At 46.6% G+C, this 21,845-nt stretch overlaps 1 protein-coding gene and 1 non-coding gene across 6 annotated transcripts in view; both read right to left on the bottom strand.

Moving 5' to 3' along the window:
• clip3 (CAP-GLY domain containing linker protein 3) overlaps positions 1–14,644 on the bottom strand; it is a 57,586-nt gene extending 42,942 nt beyond the window's left edge. For 4 of the 5 annotated variants that reach the window (XM_080218338.1, XM_080218341.1, XM_080218342.1 and 1 more), the window contains exons 1-2: positions 14,519–14,644; positions 399–564 (exon numbers count right to left, since the gene is read on the bottom strand). In XM_080218338.1, the coding sequence (XP_080074464.1) occupies positions 399–552 (154 nt within the window). In that variant the 5' untranslated portion in view covers positions 553–564; positions 14,519–14,644. The remainder of the gene's footprint in view (positions 1–398; positions 565–14,518) is intronic. The other variant, XM_080218339.1, reaches the window with a different exon arrangement.
• A 5,037-nt stretch (positions 14,645–19,681) lies between these two features.
• LOC145362290 (U6atac minor spliceosomal RNA) lies at positions 19,682–19,808 on the bottom strand. Its single transcript, XR_013889970.1, has one exon. It is a non-coding gene; the product is annotated as a U6atac minor spliceosomal RNA (small nuclear RNA).
• Positions 19,809–21,845: the final 2,037 nt, after the last annotated feature.

Here is a 21,845-nt window from a genome sequence, read left to right as displayed (position 1 = left end):
CCAAAGTGCGGTGGGTGCAGGGACAGTGAGTAAATTTAAGGAGGAGTTAGATTTTTAATTGGTAATGGGGTTGAAGGGTTATGGGGAGAAGGCAGGAAAATGGGGATAAGGAGCATATCAGCCATGATCGAATGGCGAGCGGACTCGATGGGCCAAATGGCCTAATTCTACTCCTATATTTTTTTACTTAGGGTCCGACTCAGGGCTGTGATAACTTTCTCAGTGTCCAGGATGGGAGGATGAGAGGTCACAAAGAGAAAGGAACCGAGATGTTGATGTGAGGGTCATCGGTGGGTACATTAAGATGGTCAATATCGCAGAGGCCTTGCTGATAGGGAGGACGTGGCACTGGAAGCTTGGCATTGGGTAGAGTGCCAATTACAGCTTAAAACAATTACCATAATCCTTGGGCAGTGGTGCCGGGGCGGATGGGTGAACCATCGGCTTCTTGCGCCTCTCCAGCACCGGGCTCTGAAAGTCTGCCGGCTGGTGGTCCTGAGGTTCTTGATGTTCCTCCTCCGAGGCAACATTTGCCACATTTTCTTTTGTCATTTTCACTTGCTTCTGAAAGACATTCAAGTGACAATTCATCGCCACTGGGACCAAAAAAAGTCAAAATCATTAACAAATAGTATCATTAATAATCATTAATATTTAGCTGCCTTTGTTACAAGGCGTTTGATAAACCTTCCTGGGGTTTTTAATTAAAAACTCAAGTTTCAGTGAGGGAATCTCACTGTCTCTGATGACATGCCTCCCCTCTGGATTCACAAGGATGGGCACACTACCTCTTCAAAATACCATAAAAACTGCTTAATAAGTCACATCAGTCTATAAATAACAGTAGCCCAGTCCATCACACAAACCAGCCTCACATCCATTGACTCCGTGTGGTCTGTCGGACAGAGATGGGGCAAAAGGCATGAAAGCTTGTCAGCCTCACTGAGACCATCGTGCAGAGATCACCAGTGGCTGGCGTTTAGAAAAAAAATTCAACTGAAGTACTAATGTTCTTTGGTAGGGAGCTCTATATCCTTTACGTTTTGGCCATGTCACAGTCCTGTAGACGTGGTGGCAAGTTACACAGCTCCGGAGCAACTAAACATGACCTTTTCTGCACCAATAAATTCCCAGACGCTTTAACACGGTATCCCGATGGCACAGTGGTTAGCCTTGCTGCCTCACAGCGACAGGGACCCAGGTTCAATTCCAGTCACTGTCTGTGTGGAGTCTGCACGTTCTCCCCCGTGTCTGCGTGGGTTTCCTCCGGGTGCTCCAGTTTCCTCCCACACAGCGCAGGTTAGGTGCCGCGGCTGTCCTAAATTGACCTTAGTGTCAGGGGGATTAGCAGGTTAAATACATGGGGTTATGAGAATAGGGAATAGTAATTGTGGCTGGTGCAGACTCGATGGGCCGAATGACTTCCTTCTACGAATATCAAATCTTAACTAAAGTCATAGGTGGGGATTTTCCAAGGTCAAGTTGGTTGTGGGGGGGTTAAGCCATTCACTGCGATTCGCTGCACGGGAGTGGGTATTGACATAACAGCCTGAACCTTTAATACCAACCTTACACGCTCCAGCGCACTGCCAGGTTTATAGTCTCCAATCCAATTTGATGTTTTGCAGGCAGATTAATGACTGCAATGTAGACCAGGCTCACACAAAGAGTTAATCCATAAAGATAATTAAAAAGCCAGAAGCTCAAACACATTTCTCACCAATCTGAAAACTGTCTGCTTCAGAAAGAGGGTTTAGAATTACTCTCCGTCATGGGGGGAGGGGGATAGATCAGTCAATCTGCCTTTTTACCTCAGAAGGAAAGATTTGTGATTACACATCTTTCACAGCCTCAGCCTGCTCCTTCAATTCTGCCTCTTCCCGTCACTCCACCATTGGTGGCCATGCCTTCGGCTGCCTGGGTCCGGAGCTCCACAATTCCCTTCCCTAAACCTCTCCACCTCGCTCTCACTCCTTTAAACTCATCATTAAAAACCTACCCGAGTGGCCAAGCTTTCACCATCTCTCCGTATAGGGCGGGGTTTCAAATTATTCTTCATGGAGCTTGCTGATGGTACAGATACCAGACAAAGTCAGGCTATTCTTGTTTACAGCCACTGACGTATTTTATGAAGTCTCAATGTTGTAATTAGCAAATCCTGGGTTTCGTAGAATCCCTACAGTGGAAAAGGAGGCCATTCGGCCCACTGAGTCTGCACTGTATCCTATCCCCATAACCCCAAGTATTCCACCCCCCCTCGTCCCCGTTAGTCTCCCTGACACCAAGGGGCAATATAGCATGGCCTATCCACCTAACCCGCACATCTTTGGAGTGTGGGAGGAAGCCCATGCAGACACGGGGAGAACATGCAAACTCCGCACAGCCACCCAAGGCCAGTATTGAACCCCCGGGTCCCTGGCGATGTGAGACAGCAGTGCTAACCACTGTGCCGCCGTGCCGCCCCATCTGATTAAAACACAAACAGGACGTCTTCTCTCAACTGCAACCCAGATCATGGGCAGCACTGAAATAGAACTGGGCAGAAAATTCAAGGCTTAAAGATGGCTAGAATTTTCAGCCTAGTTCCTGGTGGCCTGTCCAAGTGACTAATGTTTCCATAATGTGGGGCTAATTTGTAGTATTCGCAAAGGGGGGAATTGAGAGAGAGTGAAGTAGTCAGGGCCAACCTTGACAGGAGAGCACTAAGTCTACCAGATAAGTAAGGAGTGATACTGACCTGGACTGTAGAGAAACGCAGCCTTCAAACCAGATTGAAAAGCCCATTCCTGATGGGGGAGGAGTCAGAAAAGTTGTTGCTAGGCAGAAAATGTAATGAACAAGATGGTGGCCCTCACCCCTTGAACAGAGTCAACACAAGTCCTTTGTAGGGCACATGGTAAACTCCTCAAAGGATCATATACCGAACAAGGATGTCAGTTGGCCCATCGAGCCGATGCTAGCTATCTGAAAGGTCTAGTCCACCTTAAGTCACACCCTAGGAACCTAGGATGAAAGAAACTTACTGTGGATGCTAGAATTTGCCACAGGAAACTACAAAGGGTTGTGAATGTAGCTCAATCCATCATGCCAACCAGCCTCTCATCCATTGACTCCGTCTACACTTCCCGCTGCCTCAAAAAAGCACCCCGAACATTCTCCCTTCCATCTTCTTCCGGGGGGATGAAAAATACAAAAGTCTGAGGTCACTTACCAACCGACTCAAGAACAGCTTCTTCCCTGCTGCTGTCAGACTTTTGAATGGACCTATCTCGCGTTAAGTTGATCTTTCTCTACACCCTAGCTATGACTGTAACACTACATTCTGCGCTCTCTCCTTTCCTTCTCCCCTGTGTATTCTTTGGCTGTACAGCACGCAAGAAACAATGTATTTCACTGTATTCCAATACATGTTTCAATAATAAATCAAACAAACAAAAACAGGAATTGCTGGAAAATCTCTGCAGGTCTGACAGTGTCTGTGGAGAAAGAATAGAGCCAACGCTTCAAGACACAGAGAACTGTGACCAGATAAAAATTATAAATGTGACTTCAAAAAAATTACCAAATTTTAACACAATGCTTTGATTTGATTTATTGTCACTTGTATTGATATAGTGAAAAGTATCGTTTCTTGCATTTTATACAAACCATACCATTCACAGAGTACGTAGGGGAAAAAGACAGGAGAGGGTGCAGAATGTAGTGTTTGAGTCATAGTTAGGGCGTAGGGAAAGATCAGCTTTGTGTGAGGTAGGTCCATTCAAAATTCTGATAACAGCAGGGAAGAAGTTGTTCTGGAGTTAGTTGGTACGTGATCTCCATATCTTTTTCCTGATGGGAGAAGGTGGAAGAGTGTATGTCCGGGGTGCGTAGCATCCTTTGGTCCAATGGTTTACCCTTTTAAAATAACCCACCACTGGCCACAAGTTGGTCACGTTTTACCTTCCGAGTGGTCAAGTTATGAGTTCCAGTCCCAAAATCCGAAATGCAAATCAAATGCAGGAAGATCTGGACAATATCCAGGCTGGGCTAACAAGTGGCAAGTAACATTCATGCTGCTAGGCTGATTGGCAGTAATAAATTGTCCCTAAATTAGTTTCCCTCAATGTGGATGGCCATAAAACATTAGATAAAGGTCATGGGTGGAGGGGGGGGACTGGTGGTGTTAAGATGGCAGTGCGGGCTCGTTGGGCCAAAGGGCCTGTTTCCCGGGCTGTTTTTGTTCTTTGTACACAAGTGCCAGGCAATGACCATCATCAATAAGAGACACTCTAACCACAGTCCCTTGAAATTCAATGGTGTCACCATCACTGAATCCCCCACTGTCAACATCCTCGAGGTTACCATTGATCAGAAACTCAATTGGACTCACCACATACACACAGTGGCTACGAGAGCAGGTCAGAGGCTGGGAATACAGCGGCGAGTAACTCACCTCCTGACTCCCCAAAGCCTGTTCACCATCTACGAGGCACAAGTCTGGAGTGTGATGGAATATACCCCACTTGCCTGGATGGGTGCAGCTCCAACAACACTCAAGAAGCTCAACACCATACAGGACAAAGCAGCCCCACTCGATTGGCACCCCATCTACAAACACCCACTCCCTCCACCACCGACGCCCAGTAGCAGCCGTGTGTACCATCTACAAGATGCACTGCAGCAATTCACCAAAGATCCTTAGGCAGCTCCTTCCAAATCCCTGACCACTTCCAACTAGAAGGACAAGGGCAGCAGATACATGGAACACCACCCCCTGCAAGTTCCCCTCCAAGCCACTCACCATCCTGACTCGGAAATATATCGGCCGTCCCTGCACTGTCACTGGGTCAAAATCCTGGAATTCCCTCCCTAATGGTATTGTGAATCAACCCACAGCACGCGGAGTGCAGCGATTCAAGGCGGCAGCTCACCGCCACCTTCTCAAGGGGCAACTAGGGATGGGCAATAAATGCCAGTCAGTGATGCCCCCAGAATGAATTTAAAAAATTAGAATGACTTGAACTGCTCGCAGGCAGCTACAGAGCTCATGAAGGGAGGGCAGTAAAATTCGCCCTGGGGGAACCAGTTCTCTCTCAAGCAGTCCCACCATAAACAGATTAGGCTCATTTCAGCATTTGTTTTTCGTTATTCATTCATGGACCATGGGCGTCACTGGCTGGGCCAGCATTTATTACCCATCCTCGGTTGATCCTGGAGGGCAGTTGAGGGTCAACTACATTGCTCTGAGTCTGGAGTCCCATGTAGGCCAGACTGGATAAGGATGGCAGATTTCCTTCCCTAAAGGACATTAGTGACCCAGATGGAGTTTTTTTGTTTCACGGTCATCAGTAGATTCTTAACTCCAGATATAAAGTGAAGTATTTGTCACAAGTAAGGCTTACGTTAACACTGCAATGAGGTTACTGTGAAATTCCCCTCGTCGCCACACTCTGGTGCCTGTTTGGGTCAATGCACCCTAACCAGCACATCTTTCAGACTGTGGGAGGAAACTGGAGCACCTGGAGGAAACCCATGCAGACATGGGGAGAATGTGCAGACTCCGCACAGACAGTGACCCAAGCCGGGAATCGAACCCAGGTCCCTGGCGCTGAGAGGTAGCCGTGATTTAAAAAATTTTTTTAATTGAATTCAAAATAGATATTTTTTATTGGATTCAAATTCCATCAGCTGCTGTGGCAGGATTCGAACACAGGTCCCCAGAACATTAGCTGAGTTTCTAGACTAGCGATAATACTGTTTGGCCATCACCTGCCCACTCAGGATCTGACTGTGCAGGAGCAGTAGCTGCACTCGCCCACACGACAAAATTACAAAATGTTTCCAAGCACTGGGCAGTAAAGGCAAATCTGCTGATTCCTTTCCAGGGAAACTGTGTTCCCTTCGACCTCCTCCCCCCCTCCATTATTACTAATCATTTAAAAGAAATCGATTAAGATTATTGATCGGGGCCAATTAAAGGGGATGATTTCTGACACAAGGCCGATGTGGACAGGTTATTAGGCAAATGTAAGAGAGACATTTTGCTGCAGAGATGCCATTAGTCAGGAGGCAGTTAAAGAGCTGGGCTCCATCCCGTAATCCATCACCGTCGCTGCCAAATCCACAATCATCACAAATGGAAAGCAAAGGCCCAAGACAAAAATCGCTGCTCCCTCTTAAGATTTAGATCCTGTTTTCTCCTTCATCTGAGAATTCAGCTGAGATCTAACGGTCAGACACCGAGTGGGCTGGATTAATGAGGAGGCAATTCACAAAATCCTGATTGGAAACACTCCAAAGAAGTGGAGAGAAGCATTCCCTAACTTTAAAGATTCCAACAAATAATTAATTAGAGTATGCAAGGATTCTTCATTCCCGCATCACTAGAGGAACAAAGGCACATTCTTCATTGAGGAAGGTTAACACAGAGGAAGAGAGAGGGAGAGAGGGAGGGGGAAAGAGAGAGAGGGGGAGAAAGAGAGAGAGAGAGAGGGAAATAGAGAGAGAGAGAGAGAGGGAAATAGAGAGAGAGACAGAGAGAGAAGAGAGAGAGTGGGGGTTACAAATAGTGTGACTATCTGTAACCCCCACGACTTGCCTGGGCTTGCAAAATCTCACTAACTGTCCTGGCTGGAGACAATTCACATCTCTTTAACCTGTGCTTAACCCTCTCTCCACTCACATTGTCTGTACCTTTACTGTAAAGACTCACATTCCAACCATTATCTTGTAAATTGAGTTTGTGTCTTTATATGCCCTGTTAGTGCACAGAACTCCCACTCATCTGATGAAGGAGCAGTGCTCTGAAAGCTAGTGGCTTTTGCTACCAAATAAACCTGTTGGACTTTAACCTGGTGTTGTGAGACTTCTGACTGAACTGATTCAAGAACAGCTTCTTCTCTGCTGACATCAGACACTTGAATGGACCTACCACGCACTAAGTTGATCTTTCTCTACACCCTAGCTATGACTGTAACATCACATTCTGCACTCTCTCCTTTCCTTCTTTATGAACAGTGTACTTTGTCTGTATAGTGAAACAATACTTTTCACTGTATCCCAGTGCATGTGACAATAATAAATCAAATCACCCCTCAGCTTCCGGTGTTTCAAAGAAAACAATCACAGATGATCTAATCTTTCCTGCAAGGTGCTATCCTGCAGTTATCCTCTCTCCAGTGTGGCACGGTGGCATCATGGGTAGTTCTGCTGCCAGGGACCTGGGTTCGATTCCTGGCTTGGGTCACGGTCTGTGTGGAGTTTACAGGTCCTCCCCATGTCTGCTGGGGTTTCCTCCGGGTGCTCCAGTTTCCTCCCACAGTCCAAAGATGTGCAGGTTAGGTTGACTAGCCATGCTAAACTGACCCGAGAGTGTGGGGGATTAGAGGGCAAATGTGTGGGGTTATAGGGATAGGGCCTGGGTGGGATTGTGGTCAGTGCAGACTCAATGGGCCAAATGGCCTCCTTGTGTATTGCAGGGATTCTATGATTCTAACCTGCATTGTATTGAAAGTCTAGAATCAAAAACCATCTCATTTCCAATCCTTGACATCATTGCAAGGACATTTGGGAAAAGACAGTGCTGAAGGATTGAGTAACACAGACAAAAAGTCTTCCTTTCTCCTCTGAGATCTGGGACCGAGGCCAGCCTGACCAGAAAGTGTCTTTGTGTGCGGGTATGTGTTTCTGCTCTTTTCTGCCAAATGTTGAGTTCTAAATGAAAAAGCCTGGCAGCCTCAGTGCCCAGTACTGGGCACATGTACATGGTGCAAAGCAACTCTTTATTTGATTGTGTCTCATGACTATGGTTTGAGTCAGACTAGTTCCTGTAACGCGAGGAGAGTCACAAGCAATATAAAGTTGTATTGTTCTGTACCTCAGGGTGAGGGGTGCTCAGTGATGGTTTGAGAAATTGAAGCATGAAGGAGAGGGGCCTTAGGAAGGGTCTGGGCAGAGGTTACTGGGCCCTATGGGGTTTGCATATGGAGGAGGCAATGGTCTAGTGGTATTATGACTTGACTATTAATCCAGAAACTCAGCTAATGTTCTGGGGACCCGGGCTCGAATCCCGCCACAGCAGACGGTGAAATTTGAATTCAACAATATATAAAAAAAAATCTGGAATTAAGAATCTACTGATGACCATGAAACCATTGTCGATTATCAGAAAACCCACTTGGTTCGCTAATGTCCCTTCAGGTAAGGAAATCTGTCGTCCTTACCCAGTGTGGCCTACATGTGACTCCAGAGCCACAGCAATGCGGTTGACTCTCAACTGCCCTCTGGATTGGGAGAGCCACTCAGTTCAAGGGCAACTAGGGATGGGCAATAAATGCTGGCCAGCCAACGATGCCTATGTCCCATATTCAAGAACAGCTTCTTCCCTGCTGCTGTCAGACTTTTGAATGGACCTACCTTGCATCAAGTTGATCTTTCGCTACACCCTAGCTATGGTAACACTACATTCTGCACCCTCTCCTTTCCTCCTCTACGAATGGTATGCTTTGTCAGAACAGAGCACAAAAAACAATACTTTTCACTGTATACTAATATATGTGACAATAATAAATCAAAACAAATCAACTCAAAGAATGAATAAAAGGAAAGTATGATGCTGGTGTGAGAAGACTAGAGGTCCATATGCATGAAGTGGTCCCATATCATTTGGTGCTTTTCCCATGCAGGGATCATACAACTCTTGCTGATACTTTCATTGATATTTGTTGATTCCAGAGAGGAGGGGTTTGTCGTATGAAGAGAGATTGAACAGTTTGGGTCGATACTCTCTGGAATTGAGAAGAATGAGGGGAGATCACATTGAGGTTTACAAGATGATAAAAGGTCTGGATAAAGTAGACATGGAGCGGATGCTTCCTCTTGTGGGACATTCTAATACAAGAGGTCACAGTCTGAGGATAAGGGGCAGCAAATTTAAAACAGAGTTGAGGAGAAACTACTTCTCCCAAAGGGTTGTGAATCTGTCGAATTCACTATCCCAGAATGCGGTGGGTGCTGGGACAGTGAGTACATTTAAGGAGGAGTTAGACAGATTTTTAATTGGGAATGGGTTGAAGGGTTATGGGGAGAAGGCAGGAAAATGAGGATGAGGAGCATACCAGCCATGATCGAATGGCGGGGTGGAGTCAATGTGGAACTGAGCCACGACAGATCAGCCATGATCTTACTGAATGGCGGGGCAGGCTCGAAGGGCTAGATGGCCTACTCCTGCTCCTATTTCTTATGTTCTTATGAATGGCCTAATTCTGCTCCTATATCTGATGAACTACTGTTCCTAATCTATCATTTACAACTTCCTGGACTCAACACTTGTATTCAACAATTTCGGACTGTGACCTCTGATCCTCCATTCTGTTTGCTTATATTAGCTTTGCTCTTAATCTTTGATTTTAGAGAGTAGTTCTCAATGTTCCTCCATTCACACCTCCTTTGGGCCAATCTTTTGTTTCATTACGTGTCACATTACTACTTTCCTTGGCTCTGCCCCTTCAATAACATTTGTCAATTAATGTCTCCCATCTTCTACCCTGTTGCATAGCTTCACTTTTGTTCTAATTCCATCCTGCCCCTTTTCATAGAATCATAGAATCCCTACATGCAGAAGGAGGTCTCTCTCCCACATCTAGCATGCACCTACCACAATCCCACACAGGCTCTATCCCCATAACCGCATGTAATTGCCTTGTTAATCCCCTGACAGTAAGGGGCAATTTAGCATGGCCAATCCACCTAACCCGCACATCTTTGGAGACAGGGAGGAAACCGGAGCACCCGGAGGAAACCCATGCAGAACAGGGAGAACGTGCAGACTTCATACAGACAGTGACCCAAGCTGGGAATCGAACCTGGGTCCCTGGTGCTGCGAGGCATCATATTTTCAAATAGTTAAAATGAAGTGCGTTCCTAATTTCTCCCAATTCTGATAAAAGGTCATGACCTGAAGTGTTCCTCTCTCCACAGATGCTGTCAGACGGTTGAGTACTTCCAGCACTTCGCTCATGTGCAGCATGGTGGCACAGTGGTTAGCACTGCTGCCTTACAGCGCCAGGGACCTGGGCTCGATTCCCAACTTGGGTCACTACCTGTGTGGGGTTTGCATGTTCTCCCTGTGTCTGCGTGGGTTTCCTCTGGGTGCTCTGATTTCCTCCCACAGTCCAAAAATGTGCTGGTTAGGGTGCATTGGCTACGCTAAATTCTCCCTCAGTGTTTCCGAACAGGTGCCGGAGTGTGGCGACTAGGGGATTTTCACAGTAGCTTCATTGCAGTGTTAATTACTTGTAACTAGGAGGATGAGGGGGGATCTTGTAGAGACGTATAAGATAATGAAAGGGATGGATAGGGTAGAGGTAGAGAGATTCTTCCCACTCAGAAAGGTTAGCAGGACTAGAGGGCAGAGCCTCAAGGGGGGGACAGTTTAGAACGGAGTTGAGGAGGAACTTTTTCATGCAAAGGGTGGTGAATCTCTGGAATTCTCTGCCCGTTGAAGTGGTGGAGGCTACCTTGCTAAATATATTTAAGTCACGGGTAGATAGGTTTTTGACAGACAGGGGAATTAAGGGTTATGGGGAGAAAGCGGGAAAGTGGAACTGATCCACTTCAGATTAGCCATGATCTTATTGAATGGCGGGGCAGGCTCGAAGGGCTAGATGGCCTACTCCTGCTCCTATTTCTTATGTTCTTATGTGACACTAATAAATACATTTTATCGTCCATGTTCATTTCTGATTTCTGGCATCCGCGGTATTTAGCTTCTGATCTGGAACTTAATTACAGATTGTACAGAAAATAGTCCAACTTCCTCCCACCCCAACAGAAAATGGATTCAATTTTTTTTTAAACCATCCTTTTCATAAAAGCTGTTCTCAAAATGAAAATGCAACCTTGAGATAAAAATACAACACTGTGGACGCTGGAATCTGAAACAAAAACAGAAAATGCTGGAAAATCTCAGCATGTCTGTGGAGAGAGAATCGAGCCAACGCAACAGAACCTGACACCATCATCAATTAACCTCAACACACAATCTTTGGAGGGTACTAGGCAGTAATCTTAAGAGCAAGAATTCCTGTCAATATGTCTGCTCTCTAGATCACAGAAACCCTGGATTTTTCCGACAATGGTTTCACGGTCATCAGTAGACTCTTAATTGTAGAGTTTTTTTATATCAGATTCAAATTCCACCATGGCAGGATTCGAACTCAGGTCCCCCAGAACATTGCTGGATTCATTGGCTGGTGATAATACCACTAGGCCAACGCCTCCTCTGAGGGCTTAGCTGCTTGGGTAGCTACTCATGTGGGGAAGGGCAGGGATCCTGGCATCTCCTCATCTGCATGGTTCTGTTCCTTGTATACATGAAACAGAATCTTATCTTCTGCACCGATATTCCTAACCACTGCAGGTAATGCAATCAGAATATTTCATTCAGCTCCCCATTCAGTGATATGCATTTATCATTCTCAATAATCATTCATTAAAAAAAATTTAAAAATGTTAAAATTAGTCTTCACATTTTAACCATTGATGCATTTTTTTTAAAAGATATGTTGTGCCTTATACCAAAGCAGAAAATGCTGGAACAACTCAGCAGCAGGTCTGGCAGCATCTGTGGAGAGAGAAACAGACTCATCATTGTGAGTCCAATGTGGGCGGCACAACGGCACCCTGGTTAGCACTGCTGCCTCACAGCACCAAGAACCCGGGTTCGATCCCAGCCTCGGGTGACTGTGTGTGTGGAGCTTGCACCTTCTCCCCATGTCTGCATGGGTTTCCTCACACAGTCCAAAGATGTGTGGGTTAGGTGGATCTGCCATGCTAAATTTCCCCTTAGTGTCCAAAGATGTGCAGGTTAGGTGGATCGGCCATGCTAAATTGCTTTTAGTGCCTAAAGATATGCCGATTGCCCATGTTAAATTGCTCCTTGGTATCCAAAGATGTGCAGGTTAGATGGATTGGCCATGCCAAATGCACGGGGTTAGGACTGAAAGATGGGCCTGGGTAAGATGCTCTTCTGGAGAGTTGGTGCAGGCCTGATGGGCTGAATGGCCTCCTTCTGCACTGTAGTGACTGGGACTGACTGCTCCATGGAGAGCCAGTATGGATCTGATGGGCTAAATGGCCTTCTTTTGTGCCTGAACGATCTATGACTGCATTTTAGCAGCATCTTAATACGGCTCACCTTCGAGTCAATACATTGTACGTTACAGGATTTTATATTGCTGTTATTGCAGAAAAGGACATCAACTGACTTAGTGTCAGTAAAGCTACGGGACAACAGATAATATTAATACAGTTTCTGAGCTGGTTCTGTGCCAGGGATTCACAGGGAGAAGGTAGGCTGACACCTGTTATTCTCCATATGTCATGTTCCTCGGCACGTACACTGATGACAGGGCCGAGGGTGGGCAAAGCTTTTCCCTAAAGAGAATAGAGAGAGGGGGAGAAATCTAGAGGTTCAGTGTCCCGTTCCCCCCCCACCACCCCACCCCACCCCACCCCCACCCCCACCACCCCACCCCACGGCTGCCAGCAAACTCCAGATGGAAAGCAGCTCTGTAAAGGCCTCCAGCTTCATCCAGCCTGGGGCAAGCTGTGCTGCATTGAGGGAGGGATACTGACATTGAAAACTAGGGTGGAATGGCAATCATTGGAAAAGATACTGAGAAGCATCAGAGCTGAGACTGTTGTTCCCAGCACAGGCCAAAGACATGGCAGCAATTCCATAGCCTTGGGAAAGGGGAAAGGGTTCAGGAAAAGCAGGTAGGAGAAAATTGGAAAGGGGAGAGGGGCTGGAGGACGGGAGAGGGGCAGACACGGGGACACGGAGATGGGCCGAGGGGCAAAGGAGTGACAGGGTAGGGGTGAGGGGGGATGGGGGGATGAGGGGGGAGTGGGAGGGGGCTGAGGGGGGAGCAGGAGGGGGCTGAGGGAGGGATGGGGGGGCAGAGCAGGAGGGGGGAGTGGGGGGAGTGGGGGGAGGGGGAGGGGGGAGCAGGAGGTGGGGCGGGGGGAGCGGAGCAGGGAGGGGGAGGGGAGGGGGAGGGGAGGGGGAGCGGGGAGCGGGAGTAAGATACGTTTGGACAAGTGAGGTGGAAGAGATGGGAATTTGGGGGGTGGGTGTAAATGAAAAAGCTGATTATTTACAGGTTATGTGGCGTGAGTGTGTGTGAGGAGTGAGTGAGTGAGTGTGTGTGAGGAGTGAGTGAGTGAGTGAGTGAGTGTGTGTGTGTGTGTGTGTGTGTGTGTGAGAGAGAGGAGTAAGTGAGTGTGTGAATGAATATGTGTGTGTGTGTGTTAGAAAGAGAGACAGCGCCATGAAATAATTTTGGGAGCTTGAGAAAGAGGGAGTTGATATTTAACCTTTAGGAGGGACACGTTAATACACGGACAGTTTGAAGGGGAACAGGAATAACCCTTTCAGGCCCATGGCCTTCTGCTGACTTGTTCAAAATGGACCGGACAAATACAACACACCTTGATGCTGCATTCGCCTTCCAATAGATTGCAATTTAAAAGAAAAGCAATAGCAGCCGTTTAGTTTGTGATGTGGCGAGACTCATTGTGATTATTCAACCAAGAAAAAACTGCTCAATGTGTTATTTAAAATGGTTAAATTCTATGTTCTATCATATTTACTGTATTTAATTAGAAATCTCACTAATATTTAGTCAGTGTGTGTATATACATAAATATATAGACATAAATTGACAAGTAACCCTGGTTATTTGATTAGAGAGGACAATTTTCTGGGGAATATTAAACTTGTCAGCATTTATTTAACCTGTGAAAAATATTGTCTGATGTCTATATAATCTGCCCATGGACACACACACACACACACACACCACGATCAATCCCTATTCAGAGCCTTACAGAGAAAAACACCGTGTTTAAATACACACACCTTCATTATTCAACAAAATCTCAATATAATTTCTATTTTATCACTAGCTGGTTTTGAAAGGGATTGTAAACAACATAACACCTAACATATTTTTATCAAGTCAATCTTAGGGGAACGTTGTTGGGGGGGGGGTGGAAACGTGTGATGCTGATGTTTTCTGCCTTTTTTTTGACATTTTCTCTTTTTTTTTCCCCCCTATTCAGCTCCCCCCTCTGCTCTAGCCGAGGATACTAAACAATAGGGAAGTCAAAATAGCAGCAGCCTTGCATGAATTGCAAGCTGCGTCACTCTAAATAGTACAAGGGGATGAAGAAGGGAGGGAGACAGAGAGAAAAAGACAAGTCAGCAACCACCCTCCCTCTGCTACATCATGTACCTTTTTTTCTGATCGTCCCCTCAACGGAGCAATGAAAAAGGGGGAGTGGGGGGGGGGGAACCTACTGTCAGAAACAACCATCTGGAAGTGTGACAAGTCAGTATCAGCGGGAAAACCAGCGCCCCATTCACAAGCCCCAGAAATTGCCACCGGGGCTGGAACAATGTTGCATTTGTTGCAATGTCACATCCCTGTTGCAGTGCGGACACAGAGAGAGAGAGAGAGAGAGAAACACTCACAGATCTCAGGCACCGAGAGGGGTGGCTCAGCTCCTCTTGCTCCTTGCCTTGCCTGCTGCTGCTGCTCTGATGTCTTTCCTCGGAAAGTCATTCAACAGCACCTCAAGACTGTGGCTAGACCGTCACCGTCTGCGTCACTCTCACACACACACTCCTCCTACACCCCCCCCCCCCCCCCAAGACTCCTTCAATCGATCAGTTGGAGCTGCAAATTCTAGAAAAACACATCCATTCAGCTGGTGCAATGGATAAATGCACGGATTGAGGCAGGATCTCTGGCTCGATTCAGTGCAGAAACCGATCCCTGATAGATCTGTGCAAATAAACATGTTTTTCGCATTGTTTACACCATTAAAGGTTTGCCTGGCGCAATTTTAACTGACAATCCGCTCAAAAGCATGTCCCCAGAATCATTTTACTTCGTGTCACACAAATAGACATAGAACTAGACGTAGATTCCCTACAGTGCAGAAGGAGGCCATTCAGCCCATCAAGTCTGCACCATCCCAAGTCCTACCCCATAACACCATGCATTCACCCTCGCTAAGCTCCCTGACACTAAAGGGCAATTTTAGCACGGCCAATGCACCTAACCCACACATCTTTGGATTGTTGGGGAAAACCGGAGCACCCGGAGGAAACCCACACAGACACGGAGAGAACGTGCAGTCTCCATACAGACAGTGACCCCAGCCAGGAATCGAACCCAGGTGCTGTAAGGCACCCAGGTTCGAACCCAGGTGCGAACCATTGGGTGGCACGGTAGCACAGTGGTTAGCACTGCCGCTTCACAGCTCCAGGGATCTGGGTTTGATTCCCCGGCTCGGGTCACTGTCTGTGTGGAGTTTGTACATTCTCCTCGTGTTTGTGTGGATTCCCTCCGGGTGCTCCGGTTTCCTCCCACAGTCCAAAGATGTGCAGGTTAGGTGCATTGGCCATGCTAAAAATATTGCCCTTTGTGTCCTGAGATGTGTAGGTTAGAGGGATTAATGGGTAAATATGTAGGGATACCGGGGTAGGACCTGGGTGGGATTGTGGTTGGTGCAGACTTGATGGGCTGAATGGCCTCTTTCTGTACTGTAGGGTTTCTATGACTGTGTTGCCCATCATTTGCCACCTTATTATTGTCTTGTTATTTCTAAGTGCCAGCAGTGCTGGTTCTTTCCTGGATGTGGTCCACATCCTTAGAAGGTATACCCTACAGCCCCTCAGTCCTGTAAAAGAAAATGCCCCATCTCCTACTTTCAGTTACTGAGGGCACTGTGGAGACCATGGCTGGGATTCTTCGCTCTCATTCACCCCAACACCACTGCCAGCGGTCGTCGGAAATTCCTAATATCAATGTCCTTTAGGGAAGGAAATCTGCCATCCTTACCCGGTCTGGCCTACATGTGACTCCAGAGGCACCGCAATGCTCTTGGCTCTCAACCGCCCTCTGAAATGGTTGGGTGATACAGTCAGTTCAAGGGGCAACTGGAATGGGCTATAAATAGGATGTCCCAGCCAGTGTCTCTCTGTGTCTGCATGGGTTTCCTCCGGGTGCTCACCCATGGTCCCATGAATGAGTTTTAAAAATCCCAGCCGTAGGCAAGGTCGGAGAATCCCAGCCGTTTTGTTTTGCACACAGTGAGTGGCTTAGTATATGTGATGATACTGTAACTTTAATAAATGTACTTTAGTTATGTTTCTGTGCATGATGTTCCTAGCAGTATCTTCCATCTTATTGGTGCCATTCTGTCTACTGGCATCCTGTATACTTGTTGCAGGAATATATTTGCTTCTAATGGCTAGAATGTTGGTTTTAATCTGAACTAATGCTGTTCTGCTGTTTTCCCCTGGGACATTGCAGAGTGGGGCTTGATTGGAATGATTGGCAAGTATGGTCTATGATGGGGATGCTGGGCTTGTACAAAATATTCAAGCTTAGGTGCTGCTTTTGGAGTTCATAGAATCATAGAGAGGAGTGCCTCTCTTTTCCCCTCTCTGAAGTCTGGAGACTGGGAGCCGCCAGAGACTAAGTTTACCTCGTTGAGGTTTGGCTGTTTTGAGGATATATGCTTCTCTGAAAATTGCTGCCTGGACCTCTGACCAGAAGTCTCTAAAAAGCTGAACATCCAACTTTATGTGAGCATACTTGTTTTTGCTTTAACTAATTTTAAAGAAGGATGTATGTCTACGGGGTATTGCTTTAGAAAGGAACAACTGAGATAGCTAGCTGTTAACATAGAAGTATACAAACTAGAGCAGGAGTAGGCCATTTGGTCCTTTGAGCCTGCTCTGCCATTCATTTTAATCATGGCTGATCATCAAATTCAATATCCTTCCCCAACATCCTTAATCCCTTTAGCCCCAAGAGCTTTATTTAATTTCTTCTTGAAATCTTAAGGCTGTATTTTGTCATGTCTAAGTATTACGATTGGTAAAAGTTATGCTAATTCTTTTGGTTAGATTCTTAAGTAAAGTTGGTTTTGATTAAAGCTCCCTAGTGAGTCACTTAAATCATACCTGGGATGAAATCCTTGCCACCCTAATGCCAAAATTAAATGTAGAAGTTGAGGTCTAGGCTAACTGCATAACATACCTTGGAGTTTCTGACCTGAGACTTAACATGTGCAATGCTTGATATATAATGCCAGCCTCCTGCTAGTTGGCCCCAAGGTATCATTTTTAATTTGCGAGTCAAGGTACTTGGGTGCTTCTTGGATTCACAGTGGACACCAATTCTGTTCCCCCTCATTCAAGTTCCACTCATTGTCCAACAACCATCATTGGGGACCAAAAGCAGGAACCCTGGCTGATGCTAAATGCCACTATGCCAGACAACTGAACCAAAGTGAGTTAACCCAATTGCTGAAATCATTGATTGAACTTTAGGTAAAAACACCAAACTGAAACATGAAAATATTCAGCAGGTCAGACAGTGTCCGTGGAGAGAGAAGCAGAGTTGAGATTCTGGGGCTGGTGATCATTCATCAGAACTGGGAGAAGATGGAAATTTTATTACTTGTGAGGAAATACAGAGTCGGGGAAAAGGAATGGATGTGTAGAAAGGACAAAGGGTCTGTGATAGGGCAGAGGTAGAAGAAACCAGGGACCTGGGTTCATTTCCAACCTTGGGTGACTGTCTGTGTGCAGTCTTCACGTTCTCCATGTGTCTGTGTTGGTTACCTCCAGGTGCTCTGGTCTCCTCCCACAGTCCAAAGATTTATTAGTGTCACAAATAAGCTTACATTTACACTGCAATCAAGTTACCATGAAGGACGGTGGAAAGAAACTGGAGCATCCGGAGGAAACCCATGCAGATGAGGGGAGAACGTGCAAACTCTACACAGATAGTCACCAGAAGCCAGAATCAAACGTGACGCTGTGAGGCAGCAGTGCTAATCACTGTGCCACCATGCCAACCTACAGGCATGTGCAGGGTTAGGTTGATTGGCCTGGCTAAAATTGCCCATTGGTGTCAGGGGGACTGACAGTGTAAATACATAGGGTTACAGGGGACAGGGTGTGACTGGTGTAGGCTCAATGGGCCTAATGGCTTTCTTCTGCACTGGGTGGCACGGGTGCCAAAGTGGTTAGCACTACTGCCTCATAGCACCAGGGACCCAGGTTCAATACCTGGCTTGGGTCACTGTCTGTGTGGAGTTTGCACGTTCTCCCCGTGTCTGCATGGGTTTCCTCCTGGTGCTCCGGTTTCCTCCCACATTCTGAAAGACGTGCTGTTTAGGGTACATTGACCCTGATAAATTCTCCCTCATTGTACCCGAACATGCGCAAAGTGTGGTGACCAGGGGATTTTCACAGTAACTTCATTGCAGTGTGAATATAAGTCCACTCGTGACAATAGATAAATAAACACAAACTATGGGGATTCTATGGTTTAAAGGTTCCCTTCACAAAGAATGAGCTGATTGTAGCAGCCATTGTCCTTGTACGTACTAGCCATCACAAATGATGATTTATTGATTCCATTGTTAGCCAAGATTCATAACCCTGGGAATGGTCCCTTCACCTGACCCATTGAATTTGATGATCAGCCATGATCGTAATGAATGGCAGAGCAAGCTCAAAGGGCCGAAGGGCCGAATGGCCTCCTCCTGCTTGTATTTTCTATGATTCGCAAAGGGCAGCGATGACGATCTGAGGTCACAAATGACCTTGTTACCCTGGTGCTGGGTGTGGAAACATAATGTTCTGTCACTGAGGTTGCAGTTTTGCTAGGTCTACACTTTGTTTGCAGAAATAACCCCCACTCATTTGCCAAAATCATAATGTTCTGGATTTGACAAGGGTTTTTTGGGAAGGGGGTGGTGGGGAGAGGAGCAGCAGGGGGGAATAAAAATTAAACATTTATAAAACTTACTTAGCACATAATCAGGAACATTGCAGAGAGTAGCACCACCACGCAGGGGGCAACCAGGGCACTCACAGTAACTTCACTGCAGTGTTAATGTAAGCCTATCGGTGACACTGATCAATAAACTTGAACTAACAGTTGGAATGCTGAACTATATTGTAGAAGGCATGGTGGCACAGTGGTTAGCGCTGCTGCCTCATAGTGCCAAGGGCCCAGGTTTGATTCCTGGCTTGGGTCATTGTCTGTGTGGAATCTGCACATTCTCCCTGTGTCTGCATGGGTTTGCTCCGGTTTCCTCCCTTAGTCCAAAGATGTGCGGGTTAGGTGGGATTGGCAATGGTAAATTGCCCTTTAGTGTCAAGAGGACTAGCTAGGGTAACTGTATGGGGATAGGGGCCTGGGTGGGATCGTGGTCTGTGTAGACTTGATGGGACGAATGGCCTCCTTAGTACTGTAGGGATTCTATGATAAATTGACCCTTAGTGTCAGTGGGGACAGGCAGGGTAAGTACATGGGGTTAGAGGGATAGGGCCAGGGTGGGATAGTTGTCTGTGCAGGCTCAATGGGCCAAATGGCCTCCTTCTGGGAATCCCTCCCAGCAGAGATTCTATTCTATGATCCTAAATAAGGCAAAGGGACCGTGGGGAACAGAAAGGGGGATGGGGGAATTTAGGGAGATGGGGGCCAGACTGATTTCATGCACTTCCTAGTGATGCAAAAGAATATTGACTGGCTGCACATTTAACAGCAACCTGTAAAGTGCAGGAGCAGAAAAGAAACCACAGGGAAAAAGAAAGAGTGCTTGGAGAAAAACATGGTTAGATGCCACTAAGTAGATGGCAATGCCTTAACCATTTGTGTGTTGTAAGGCCACTAGGGCCCCTTCCATCCTTATCAAGGGGAGTGCTAACCTTCTCTCCTTTCATACAACACATTCAGTTAGCTTATAGCTAGCAATATTTATAGTCCGCAATGCGGATACCTAATACTATCAGTGTGATTAATTTATGATTATGTCTATATACCATATTCAGTTCCTACAGAGTGTGAAATACAAACTCCTATCGACATTAACATGAACTCAGTCTTTCTAACCTATTTATTTTGCATTTTTGCAGTGGAGACTTAATTATGCTAATTTATGCAGCGTCCCAGCCAATTGCCTTTCACTTCACGCCTTGGCTTCAGGGTGTCGTTTAAAGTTTCCACGGGACCAAAGGGAAATGTGTCTGCTGATTGTAGACCCCGATGCCAGAGGGAAAGTGTGACTAAAAGTTAGATAGAAGGGGCTGGGGAAGGGCAAAGCCTCTGTGACAGTGGTTGGCTGTCATGTGACCACAGTAAGAAGTCTCACAACACTAGCTTTCGGAACTGGCTGTTCCTTCGCCAGGTGGGGCCTGGGTGGGATCGTGGTCTGTGTAGTCTTGATGGGACGAATGGCCTCCTTAGTACTATAGGGATTATATGATAAGTTGACCCTTAGTGTCAGGGGGGAATGGGCAGGGTAAATACATGGGGTTAGAGGGATAGGGTCAGGGTGCGATAGTTATCGGTGCGGGTTCGATGGGCCAAATGGCCTCCTTCTAGGAATCCCTCCCAGCATAGAGGGATAGGGCCAGAGTGGGTTGGTGTCGGTGCAGGCTCAACCTGACAAAGGAACAGCCAATTCCGAAAGCTAGTGGCGTTTGCTATCAAATAAACCTGTTGGACTTTAACCTGGTGTTGTGAGACTTCTTACTGTGTTTACCCCAGTCCAACACCATCATGTCATATGACCTCCAACACTCACCCCACCCCTCAGCAGCTCTATGTCCCATTCGAATGAATGGGTTTAAAGTTTATTCATTGTTAGTGTCACAAGTAGGCTTACAGTAACACTGCAATGAAGTTACTGTGAAAATCTCCTGGTCGTCACACTCCTGTTCAAGTACACTGAGGCAGAATTTAGCATGGCCAATGCACCTAACCAGCATATCTTTCAGACTGTGGGAGGAAACAGGAGCACCCGGAGGAAACCCAAGCAGTCATGGGGAGTATGTGCAGACAGTGACTTAAGCTGGGAACTGAACCCAGGTCCTTGGCGCTCTGAGGCAGCAGTGCTAACCCACTGTTCCATCCTAGCAGAATGAATAAACAGGACAGCACTGGATAAACCTGCTTCATGAAAACTGAAATTATTGCTGTAAATGCTACTCCCACTATCAGGAAATACACATCATAGAAGGAGGCCTTTCAGCCCATCACGGATGCTGCCAGCTCTTTGGAAATCATAGAATCCCTACGGTGCAGAAGGAGGCCATTGGGCCCACTGAGTCTGCACTGACCACAATCCCACCCAGGCCCTATCCCCAAGTATTTACCCTGTTAATCCCCCGACACGAAGAGGCAATTAGCCCTGTAGTAAATAATCAAAAATGCCTGTGGAATGTTGATCTTTATTTCTCGAGGGCCAGAATACAAGGGGATAGAGATCATGCTTCAGTTTTACAAAGCTTGCTTCAGTCTAGGCACACATCAGGAAGGATAATATTGGCCTTGGAGGCAGTGGTGGAAGGTGCAGTTATTGCGGAGCGTGGATTTACCAATGAGACCAGTTCTAAAAGTTAAATTACAAGGTGTGATTACAGAAATTACCCTGTGTTCTATGAAATCTTAGAACATAGAATCCAACAGTGCAGAAGGAAGCCATTTGGCCCACCAAGTCTGCACCAACCACAATCCCACCCAGCCCTTTCCCCTAGCTAGTCCCCCTGACACTAAAGGGCAATATAGCATAGCCAATCCACCTAACCTGCACATCTTTGGACCAGAGTACCCGGGGGAAACCCACACAGATACAGGAGAACATGCAAACTCCACACAGACAGTGACCTGAACCAGGAATTAAACCTGGGTCCTGTGAGGCAGCAGTGCTAAGCACTGTGCCACCATGCCACCCCCAAAGGTTAAGTGATGATTTGATTATGCAGA

Source organism: Carcharhinus amblyrhynchos, unplaced genomic scaffold (genome assembly GCF_965287045.1).
Source record: "Carcharhinus amblyrhynchos unplaced genomic scaffold, sCarAmb.v2.hapA scaffold_37, whole genome shotgun sequence".
NCBI classification, from domain to species: domain Eukaryota; kingdom Metazoa; phylum Chordata; class Chondrichthyes; order Carcharhiniformes; family Carcharhinidae; genus Carcharhinus; species Carcharhinus amblyrhynchos.
Note: the sequence above shows the minus strand (reverse complement) of the source record. Positions and strands in the feature narration are given on the sequence as shown.